Raw genomic sequence first — 12,527 nt, 5'->3', positions numbered from 1 at the left:
CTCTCATCGCCCCTAGCAACCCCTCCCCCTTTTTTCTTTTCTGTTTTTGCTTTCGATTTTTAACCTTTCGTTCTGATTAGATAGATCTGTAATTCAACATCCATGCTAATTTTTCCATTGACTTTGAATCTTTTTTTCTACTCTGGCTCTTTCACCAGACCCTTTCTGCTAGAACCCTGCTCCCTTCCAGTTGTGGGACTTTCTGTATTTTTTTATGGGAATGGTGGCAAACCTCATGTGCTCTTGCTTATGGCTAACCTTTGTGTTCGGGCCGCCCAGCCTTTATTGTACATTGTATTCCATTTTTGCATTCATGTGCCTGGATGTTGTACTTTTGTAAAAAATTTTAATAAACTCAATAAAATAAAATTCATTGAACTGGAAAAAAGGTGGCGTTTATGTTTTTTTACATCTATACATAAATGTATTGCCCTACATTTCTATTTTAAGCTGAATGAGTTGTTTTACCTTACCTGTAGGTACAGTGAATACCTCCTAAACGTGCACCATTTAGGAGATATTTACACAGCATGCAACCGGTGATGTCACCCACGCATGCGCTCTTTACTACAGCTTTAATAAACAATGTCCAATTTGTGTAGACATGTGAAAAAGTATAGTTTGTTGATATGTGGAAACAGGGACTCTGGAAGACCCTGGGTTATCTTGCTGTAAGTTAGCATGATATTGTTCAGCAATGAGACCATCTCCTAAAATTTCAGGAGGTTTACATAAGTGGGTTTGGATAGTATGGATGTATGCCGAATGTTAATCAGCTTCTTTGCATAGATAGCATCAACACGTACTGAAGGGGGACTAGTATACAGACTTACACAAAAACTATAAAAATGTGTTTTCTTTAATGTACTACTAGGTCAAATTTTGGTTTTAACGAAATCTGATGAATGCACATACCTGACATATCATTAGGTGCATTCGCAGCTCTGTTCCTCGGACCTTGTGTTCTGTATTAAATGGACAAATTACATAATCCATGATTCCACCTGTCAAAGCAAACATGAAACTTATTATACGAAAAAATAAATAAGCAGCGGCTAACTTTTTTGCCTAGAAAAGTAAAAGTTAGGTTCTTAGGTTTACCTGTAAAATCCTTTTCTGTAGATTACATTAGGGGACATAGGGGACTACACAGTCAGTCAATACTACTTTGGTTAGGCTGCCACTTCAGAAAAATTGACACTGGCCAAGAAAGGGCAGAAATCTCAGTCAAGTATAACAACCTTGCCCGACCAGCTCAGCCTAGCCTCAGTTTTGCAGTAAACAATGAGAAACTGAAGCAACAGGGGGACAAAGAGGAGTTAACATTCATGACTTCTTGGGATGTCCCACAGCACTGAACTTGAGGGGTGGGCAAAACAGCAACAAGTCCAAGATGCCCAAAATCCCTACACGAAAAAGGGGGAACCCCACTATAAACGTCTCTAGCAAAATCTTCTGCCCAAAACTGGTGCCCGCACAGGCATAGACATCAACCTGGTAGAGTATCAATAGAAGACCAGGTAGTAGCCTTACAAACTTGATAAACAGAAGCTTGATATGAATGGATCAAGAAGCACTGACACTTCTGGTAAATAGTGCTTTAATTGGAATAGGATAACCCTTGCCCTTGATACCATAAGCCTGAGAAGTGAGCTAACATTCATCTAGAAATAGACAAAGGAGCTGGACCTTACAAAGACCCTCAGGCAGAACAAACAGGGAATCAGACTGTAGAAACAAAGCTGTAGACTTCAGATAAAATTGAACATCCAAAGAGTGAAGCACCTTTTCCCTAGGATTTGGACAAAAAGATGACAACACCTTGTCCTGGTGAAGAACTAAGTAAGGTTCCTTGCACAAAAGTGCAGCCAACTCCTACATCTTGTAAGCAGGGCTCGACAAATCCCATGGACGTCAATGCGAAACGCACCTCCCATGGACGTCAATGCCTAACTCTCAACATGGGCATTACTATGAAAAGATGAATTGCAGTTGTATTGGTCCACAGACCAGATTCATCATATGCCCGTGTTTTCTTTGCTGCCATGGCCAGGCATAGATATGAGAGTAATGTGTAGATATGAGATGAATGTGTTTTATACATTTCAATGACAACACACTGTCGTCCTCGGGGTGATCCTGAATTTGACCAGCTGCACAAAATTCAGCCACTCGTAATCAACTTAACCAAAAATTTACAGATGTCTATACTATCAAGCAAAACATCTGAATTGATGAGTCCCTCAATGTTTCTGGCCGCCTTGCATTCAAACAATTTCTCCCCAGCAAGCGTGCCAGATATGGGGTCAAGATGCACAAGACCTGTGAGAGGGCAACAGGCTATACATACAAGTTTCGGATTTACGAGGGAAAAAATAGTCTCATGGAGCCACCCGGATGCCCAGACTACATGGGAAGCAGTGGCAAGATAGTTAGAGGCTTGGTGTTATCCTTTTTCCATATGAGGGATCACTTACTGTATATGTGGACAATTTTTATTCAAGAGTGCCACTATTTAGACATTTGTACAATCTTGGAATTGGCACATGGGGCACCGTGTGACCTAAACGTCAGGGCTTCCCCCAACAGCTTGTAAATACCAGTCTTAGAAAGGGGGAAAAAGCCTGCTTGAGAAATGAGTATGTCGTTCAGCTACAGCACCGACTTCTTTATTCTGACAGTAACAGGGTCTTGCTCTCAGAATATACATAAGTAGGTGTGTACAGTGCTGTTGGATGAGATTTTTAATCCGTAGTTAAAAAAAAAAAAAAAAAAAAAAAAGAACATATACATCCAACAAGGACCAGCGACATACTAGTACATCACTGGAGTCTGAGTGGTTATGTCATTCTGGTATCATTTTTTCGGCCGGTGAACGGCTTTCATGTAAAAGCAATCCTAGTGGTTAATTAGCTTCAGGATTGCTGTTACAAGCAGCGGGAGAAAATGCCCCCCACGCTGCCTTCCTCGGCCTTCTCGGGCAGTCCCGTGCCATCGGGGAGCCCGAGAATGCAGCCGGTGTTTCTGTCAGCTGACCATAGAGCTGATTGGAGACCGGAATGGTGCCAATCATCTCTATAGTCTAAGAGACTGGAAGCTACGAGCATTTCATCACTTCAGTTTCGCAGGATATAAACAGCGCCATTTGTAAATTGGGAAAGCATCTGATTACACCGATCTTGGTGAGATTGGATAATATAAGGGCCGAGGAAATATCTGATAGACCCGATATTTCTCAAAAAAATACATGACAATGCCCATTGAAGTTATAGGGGATATTTGCATTCCCTGTGATAGCATTAAAAGTGAGCCAACGAAAGCAAATAAATAAATGAAAGGGACAGTGTAAAAATAATTTTTAAAAAACACCCTCGCTCCTCCCCCCACCCGTGTACGAGCGTTGACCCTGTGCAAGTATGTAAACAGTGTTGAACCATGCATGTGAGGTATCGCCACAAACGTCAGATCAAGGGCAGTAATTCTAGTATTAGACCTCCTCTGTAAATCTAAAATGGTAGCTTGTAAAGGCTTTCAAAGCGTTGCCTATGGATATTAAAATTCTATGCAGTTTGTCGCCATTGCACAGGGCATGCACAGTTTTAAAGTATGTCATGTTTGGTATCAATTTATTCGGCATACCATCATCTTTTATATTTTACTAAAAAATTGGCCAATATATTGTGTTTTTGTGCATTAAAAAAAACACATTTTTTTTTCCACAAAAATGTGCATTAGTACTTGCACAGCGATTGTTCTATGTGACATAAAAAAATTGCAGCACCCACCATTTTATTCACTAGGGTATCTGCTTTAAAAAAAACAATATATATATATATAATGTAGTTTCCTAGCAAAAAATACTGATTTTTCTCATGTGAACAAAAAGTGTCAGAAAAGGCTTGGTCTTCAGGTGGTTAAAAATGGCCTCACCCCCCAAAACGACCACTTTTTGTAAAGTAGACACCCCAAACTATATGCTGAGAGGCATGTTGAGTCAATAAAATAGCTTTTTTTAACCACATAAGAAGCATGGCGAGTATTTAGCAGAGCTCGTTTGTTGCAACAAGTTTTTGGAAAATGAAGAAAGAAAACTTTATTATATTTCAAAACCTTGTGATAAAAAATTAGATCTGCAAAATACTCACCATGCCTCTTTTTAAATTCCTTGGGGTGTCTACTTTCCAAAAAGGAGTCAATGGGGGGGGGGGGGGGGGTTGGTGCTATGGTTGCAATTCAGGGCCTCAAACTGTGATAGGTAGTGAAATGAGGAAGTTACCCACCTTCAGGCTTTCAAAGTGGTCATTGGATTTCGGGCTCCTGTATGTGGCTAGGCTCCCAAAAAGTCTCACACATGTGGTGTCCCCATACTCGGTAGAAGTAGCAGAATGTATTTTGGGGTGTAATTCAACATATACCCATAGCTTGTGTGAGCAATATATAATTTGACAATGGTCTAAAAAAAAAAAAAAAAAACACTTGTGGAAAAAAAATCTTCCATGGACTCAATATGCCTCTCAGCAGATAGCTTAGGGTGTCTACTTTCCAAAAATGGGTCATTTGGGGGTGTTTGTACTGTCCTGGTATTTTAGCACCTAAAGAAATGTGATAGGCAGTCAGAAAGTGAAAGCTGTGTAAATTCCATTATTTTTACAATAGCTTGTAGATGCTATAACTTTCACACAAAGCTATTAATATACACTTATTGGGATTTTTTTTTAACCAAAGACATGTAGCAGAATACATTTTGGCCTAAATTTATGACTTTGAGTTTAGTATATATTTTTTATAGCCAAAAGAAAAAAAATAATTTTTTTTTAATTTTATTGACCCCACATCTCTCCATAAAGAGGACCTGTCACTGATTATTTCTATCACAAGGGATGAATGCATTACTTGTGATAGGAATAAAAGTGATTAAATGTTTTTGTTTTTTTTTTTAAAAAGGGACAGTGTAAAAAAAAAATTAAAATTAAATGTAAAAAAAAAAAAAAAAAAGTTTAAAGTGTCCGTCTCCCCGTGCTCGCACAGAGTGAACACATACGTAGGCCACACCAACATAGGTAAACTGTGTTCAAACCACACGTGAGGCAGGGCCACGAACGTCAGAGCAAGAGCAATAATTCTAGGACTAGACCTCCTCTGTAACTTTACACTGGTAACCTGTAGAAATTTTTTTAAAGAGTCACTCATGGAGATTTTTAAGTTCTGTATACATTGTTGGTTTTTTTAATCATTAAAGTGTATTTTTTTCCAAAAAATATACCGTATTTTTCGCTCCATAAGACGCACCTAGGTTTTAGAGGCAGAAAACAGGAAAAAAAAATTCTGAACTAATGGACTGCAGACACAGTACAGGGGATGACCAGAGACTGCGGACACAGTACAGGGGATGACCAGAGACTGCGGACACAGTACAGGGGATGACCAGAGACTGCGGACACAGTACAGGGGATGACCAGAGACTGCGGACACAGTACAGGGGATGACCAGAGACTGCGGACACAGTACAGGGGATGACCAGAGACTGCGGACACAGTACAGGGGATGACCAGAGACTGCGGACACAGTACAGGGGATGACCAGAGACTGCGGACACAGTACAGGGGATGACCAGAGACTGCGGACACAGTACAGGGGATGACCAGAGACTGCGGACACAGTACAGGGGATGACCAGAGACTGCGGACACAGTACAGGGGATGACCAGAGACTGCGGACACAGTACAGGGGATGACCAGAGACTGCGGACACAGTACAGGGGATGACCAGAGACTGCGGACACAGTACAGGGGATGACCAGAGACTGCGGACACAGTACAGGGGATGACCAGAGACTGCGGACACAGTACAGGGGATGACCAGAGACTGCGGACACAGTACAGGGGATGACCAGAGACTGCGGACACAGTACAGGGGATGACCAGAGACTGCGGACACAGTTCAGGGGATGACCAGAGACTGCGGACACAGTTCAGGGGATGACCAGAGACTGCGGACACAGTTCAGGGGATGACCAGAGACTGCGGACACAGTTCAGGGGATGACCAGAGACTGCGGACACAGTTCAGGGGATGACCAGAGACTGCGGACACAGTTCAGGGGATGACCAGAGACTGCGGACACAGTTCAGGGGATGACCAGAGACTGCGGACACAGTTCAGGGGATGACCAGAGACTGCGGACACAGTTCAGGGGATGACCAGAGACTGCGGACACAGTTCAGGGGATGACCAGAGACTGCGGACACAGTTCAGGGGATGACCAGAGACTGCGGACACAGTTCAGGGGATGACCAGAGACTGCGGACACAGTTCAGGGGATGACCAGAGACTGCGGACACAGTTCAGGGGATGACCAGAGACTGCGGACACAGTTCAGGGGATGACCAGAGACTGCGGACACAGTTCAGGGGATGACCAGAGACTGCGGACACAGTTCAGGGGATGACCAGAGACTGCGGACACAGTTCAGGGGATGACCAGAGACTGCGGACACAGTTCAGGGGATGACCAGAGACTGCGGACACAGTTCAGGGGATGACCAGAGACTGCGGACACAGTTCAGGGGATGACCAGAGACTGCGGACACAGTTCAGGGGATGACCAGAGACTGCGGACACAGTTCAGGGGATGACCAGAGACTGCGGACACAGTTCAGGGGATGACCAGAGACTGCGGACACAGTTCAGGGGATGACCAGAGACTGCGGACACAGTTCAGGGGATGACCAGAGACTGCGGACACAGTTCAGGGGATGACCAGAGACTGCGGACACAGTTCAGGGGATGACCAGAGACTGCGGACACAGTTCAGGGGATGACCAGAGACTGCGGACACAGTTCAGGGGATGACCAGAGACTGCGGACACAGTTCAGGGGATGACCAGAGACTGCGGACACAGTTCAGGGGATGACCAGAGACTGCGGACACAGTTCAGGGGATGACCAGAGACTGCGGACACAGTTCAGGGGATGACCAGAGACTGCGGACACAGTTCAGGGGATGACCAGAGACTGCGGACACAGTTCAGGGGATGACCAGAGACTGCGGACACAGTTCAGGGGATGACCAGAGACTGCGGACACAGTTCAGGGGATGACCAGAGACTGCGGACACAGTTCAGGGGATGACCAGAGACTGCGGACACAGTTCAGGGGATGACCAGAGACTGCGGACACAGTTCAGGGGATGACCAGAGACTGCGGACACAGTTCAGGGGATGACCAGAGACTGCGGACACAGTTCAGGGGATGACCAGAGACTGCGGACACAGTTCAGGGGATGACCAGAGACTGCGGACACAGTTCAGGGGATGACCAGAGACTGCGGACACAGTTCAGGGGATGACCAGAGACTGCGGACACAGTTCAGGGGATGACCAGAGACTGCGGACACAGTTCAGGGGATGACCAGAGACTGCGGACACAGTTCAGGGGATGACCAGAGACTGCGGACACAGTTCAGGGGATGACCAGAGACTGCGGACACAGTACAGGGGATGACCAGAGACTGCGGACACAGTACAGGGATGACCAGAGACTGCGGACACAGTACAGGGATGACCAGAGACTGCGGACACAGCACAGGGATGACCAGAGACTGCGGACAGCACAGGGATGACCAGAGACTGCGGACAGCACAGGGGATGACTGCTGACCTTTGGGGAGGGGGGGAGCGGGTACCTGAATTTGACAGGTACCCGCTCCCACTTCCGCGGAGTTGTTCTTTCATCTTACCTGTTCCTCTATCCAGCCGCGCGCTGTCTTCCCGGCTTCTGTAATGGCGCTCGGCATCACAGCCGGGTGCCCAGTGCGCATGAGTGAGAAGCACTTGCGCTTTGTGATTGGTCCGGCGGCTTCTAGGATCTGTCATGTGTCCCAGGTGCCGCCTTACCATTCACAAAAAGCACCGCTTCCTGCGCATGCGCACTTGGCACCCGACTGTCATGCCCACACTACAGAAGCTGGGAAGACCGCGCCGCTGGATAGAGGAACAGGTAAGATGAAAGAACAACTCCACGGAAGTGGGAGCGGGTATCTGTCAAATTCAAGTACCCGCTCCCCCCCCTCCCCAAAGGTCAGCAGTCATCTCTATAAGGTCCCGCTGTAGAGCTGAGCGGCCGGCCCCGTATTCTGACACGGCGGCAGTGGAAATACCGGACCGGCCGCTCCATATTCGCTCCATAAGACGCACTGACATTTTCCCCCCTTTTTTGGGGGGAAAAAAGTGCGTCTTATGGTGCGAAAAATACGGTATATATTTTTAAAAACGTCCATTTCGGACTCGGTTTTCTGAATTCCTGAATTTTCGGTTTCAGCAACAGAATTTTTATTTCGGTGCACCACTATTTAGATCAAAGCATATTAATGTGTTAGAATGGCCCAGTCAAAGTCCAAACCTAAATACAATGAAAATCTGTGGCAAGACTTGAAAATAGCTGTTCACAGATGTTCTCCATCCAATCTGACAGAGCTTGAGCTATTTTGAAAAGAAGAATTGGCAAAAATGTCACTCTAGATGTGCAAAGCTGGTAAAGACATCCACAAAAAGACTTGCAGCTGTAATTGCAGCGAAAGGGGGTTCTAGAAAGTATTGATTCAGGGGGGCTGAATATAAATGCACACCACACTTTTCACATATTTATTTGTAAAACATTTTGAAAACCATTTATCATTTTCCTTCCACTTCACAATTATGTGCCACTTTGTGTTGGTCTATCACATAAAAACCCAATAAAATACATTTACGTTTTTGGTTGTAACATGAAAAAATGTGGAAAATTTCAAGGGCATGAATACTTTTTCAAGTGACACCATTACAGTGATCAGTGCTAATACTATACATGGTACTAATAACACTGGCTGGGAAGGTGAAAACATCTAGGGGCAATCAATGGGTTAAATCTGTGCCAAAGTGTAAGCTGTGTAATATGTGTTGCTTTTACTGAGCAATCTTTTTCTTCCCCCTTGCTTTGCATGAAATAATTAACAAACAAAAAAAAAACCCCAAAAAACACCAACAACTGCTTTCCCACCACCCTATAGCAGAAATACTGCAATTTTGCATTTCCAGTTAGGGGGCGCGTGCGCCCTTACCCGCGTTGCTATTCGTGGCCTCGGCTGTCAATCACCGGGTCCGGGCCAGCGATTATTCACCGGCACCCGGTGATCGCAGAATATTACCGATGGGAAAGAGAACTGTATGTAAACAATACAGTTCTCTCCGTCAGCTCCTGTACAATGCTTTGCATAGCTCTACAAAAGCAGAGCGATACAAAGCAGTGTGCTTACAGCTGAAAGAACACACAGCTTACAGTAAAACAGCACACAGTTAACCTTTTGATCTCCCCAGATGTTAACCGTTTCCTGCCCAGTGTCATTAGTACAGTGTCAGTGATTTTTATTAGCACTGATCACTGTATTAGTGTCACTGGGGATGTCAATGACACCAAGTCAGTTCCCCCCTAGTGTCAGAATGTCCGCTGCAGTCCAGCTATAAGTCACTGGTTGTTGCCATTACTAGTTAAAACAATTCCAGCACATATCACCATTTGCAAACGCTATATCTTTCACGTAAACCAATTAATTTACACATATTGGGATTTTTTTTCTAGCAAAGACATGTAGCACTACATAACATTTTGGTCTAAATTTGATTTAAGATTTTTTACTGGACATGTTTAATCACTTGCCTACTGGGTATTTATAACCCCATTCATACCCAGGCCATTTTTCAGCTTTCAGCACTGTCAATTGCGTGGTCATGGAACACTGTACCCATTATTACATTTTTATCATTTTTTTTCACAAACAGAGCTTTCTTTTAGTGGTATTTAATCACCACTGGGTGTTTTTTTTTGCACTATAAACAAAAAAAAGGGCAAAAAATTTGAAAAAAAAAAAAGTTTTTCTTTGTTTCTATTATTAAATTTTGCAAACAGGTCATTTTTCTCCTTCACTGATGTGCATTGACGAGGCTGCACTGATAGGCAGCACTGATAAAGTGGCACGGATAGACAGCACTGAGGAGGCGAAACTGGTGGGCATTGATGATGCTGCACTGATATGCCGCACTGATGGTCCCAACTGACGGGGCGGCACCGACAGCCGCGACTGGCGGCACTGATCATCAGTACTGAACTGCTCTGTGACAGCTGCCGGTTATCAGCAGTACTTTCCTCACGCTGTGACAACTGTAACCGGCAACTGTATTTACGCCGTGATCTGCTGTGTCATTGGGACACAGCTGATCACGTGGTAAGACCGCTGTGATTGGCCTTTTACCTTATCACATGATCAGCTGTGTCCGTAGGAGACAGCAATCACGAAGATCGCCGGGTGCGCGTCCCTGGGGGCGTGTGGGAGGCGCGTTCTAGGAGGGCGTCATATGACTTTCTCCCAGAACTGGGTAGCAGTGCTGTAGCCAATTGGATATAGTGTGGTTATCAAGTGGTTAACAGCAAAAAGTCAAGAATATTGGTTTTTTTTTTTGTATAGTGCAAAAAATAAACACACAAGCAATCAGATACCACCAAAAGAAAGCTCTATTTGTGGGGGGGGGGGGGGGGTAGAACGTAAATTTCATTTGGGTGCAACATTGCATGACCGCGCATTTATCAAAGTAAAGCAGCTCTGTAACGCAAAAAATGGCCTGATGAGGAAAGGGGGGGGGGGGGGTAAATCCTCTGGAGGGCAAGTGGCTAAGATTGCATGTCAGTGTACAGAGCTGTGTTTTTTGCCAACACAGAGCTCTCTTCTGTGAATCACAGAGCTGATCAGCAGGTCCCGGAGATCAATCATCAGCCAGGACACGCCAATTGACTTTAGCTGTAACAAATCACAGTACAGCTGGGGTAAGGGGCATGCCCTACTCAGAAGCGCTGATCACATATCAGATACGTGATCCAGTGCAAAATGGCCACCCAGCCGCAGTTATAGTGTATTCACACTGTAGCGCACCCAGGGTTTATGTGGGGGTTACCCATGCTTTCCCATTAGAGCGAGCATTTTCGCTGTTTTCTGAAAACCCCCCAAAAGTCCTGCATGCCACATCTTTAACCAATAGCCGGCCGGCAAAATGCTGTAGATTTCTGGGTGGAGGCCATATGGCGTCCTCCCGGGCATGCGCAGTTTTCGCGCTTGCAGAGCCGCGCGATCTGTCACCGGCCGTGTACCTCGGACATGGCCGATGACAGATCTGAGTACCAGCCCCCGTTGCTGGTACCATGTGACCTGCTGTGACCAATCACAGCAGGTCATGACAGTTGTATACAATGGATGGCTTCATTCATGCCATCCATTGTATACTAGTGTCTAGCTGTGAATAGTCACAGCGATCACATGTCATGTGATTAGCTGGGGCCAAATCACAGCTAAGCACAAAAAATAAAAACCTGAATGAATCAATGTCATTCAGGTAAATGCTTGCTTATAGCAAAGTAATTCTTTGCTATAAGCAAATTGTGTAAAAAAAAAATACTGATCACTTCCCCAAAGTAGTACAATGTTACTATGGTAACATTATACTACTTTGGTCATAGTGAAATATGAAAAAAAAAAAAATCTTAAAAAAAATTTAATGAAATATATATATTTTTTCATACTGTCACCAGTGTCCCTGATCACCGCCATGCCAGTTATATGATGACGCTGTACTGCACTGGTGACAATATGTAAAAAAAAAATATTTTAAATTTTTTCATTTCCCGAAAAACGACAAAAAAAAAAAAAAATACAACTTCAAAATCTTGCCATGCCTCTTATGAAGTACGTCGGACTGTCTACTTTGCAAAAAGGGGTCATTTGGAGGATATCTGTACTATTCTGACATTCTTGATAAAATTTTAGTTTGGGTACAATGTTGTATGACCGCGCAATTGCGAAAGTGTGAAACCTGAAAAATGGCAAATGTGCCAAAATTGCCCAAGCTAAGGCATCTAAGCAAAAGCACAGGTAACCCCACAAAAACTGCAGGTACACCACGCTGCGGACAAACCATGCCAGAAACACCTATTAGGTTTTTGCACAGGGTGGAATGGTAATGAGTAAACCAGAGATAAACTCAGCACATCACTGCGCAGGTTCTGATACCAAGGACAGGTCTGGCCTGGTTGGATATCCAGCGCCCTATATACTCAGTCGGGCCGCCTCAGACATTTCTCATATCAGCCACAGGCCTTGTCTGTGATATCCGCCATTACCGTGTCTCAGGACAATGAGTTCCACGTGAGCCCCTCGTCTCCGCTCCGCTATCCTCCTCACACGCAGCTCCTCCTACAACAACAACCGCGGGCGGGAAAGACGAGCTGTACTGCGCAGGAGCGGATTTCCTGCCTTCCGGGGCCGCCCTTCTCAGGTGTGCGCGCATGTCCATGAGGCTTCGAAGAGAATCAAGAGAGGGGGATTGTGGGTTTTTGTATCTCTGGACATTTTGATACGTTGCCAAGTGACATTAATTCACAAGGCCCTCAGATTGTACATTGTAGTGTTAGTAATGTGGGACTCATACTTCAGCAGTGTTGTAACTTCA

General features: G+C 44.9%; 1 protein-coding gene across 1 annotated transcript in view; it reads right to left on the bottom strand.

The window, feature by feature from the left end:
- LOC149450771 (gametocyte-specific factor 1-like) overlaps nt 1-12,297 on the bottom strand; it is a 138,982-nt gene extending 126,685 nt beyond the window's left edge. The window contains exons 1-2 of the mRNA XM_089691403.1: nt 12,199-12,297; nt 916-1,004 (exon numbers count right to left, since the gene is read on the bottom strand). Coding sequence (XP_089547529.1) covers nt 916-996 — 81 coding nt within the window. The 5' untranslated portion in view covers nt 997-1,004; nt 12,199-12,297. The remainder of the gene's footprint in view (nt 1-915; nt 1,005-12,198) is intronic.
- Between the last annotated feature and the right edge of the window lie 230 nt (nt 12,298-12,527).

Source organism: Staurois parvus, unplaced genomic scaffold (assembly GCF_062004578.1).
Source record: "Staurois parvus isolate SC_StPar_1 unplaced genomic scaffold, SC_StPar_1.0 ptg000562l, whole genome shotgun sequence".
NCBI lineage: Eukaryota > Metazoa > Chordata > Amphibia > Anura > Ranidae > Staurois > Staurois parvus.
The sequence above is the reverse complement of the archived record's forward strand: the minus strand, read 5'-3'. Positions and strand labels throughout refer to the sequence as shown.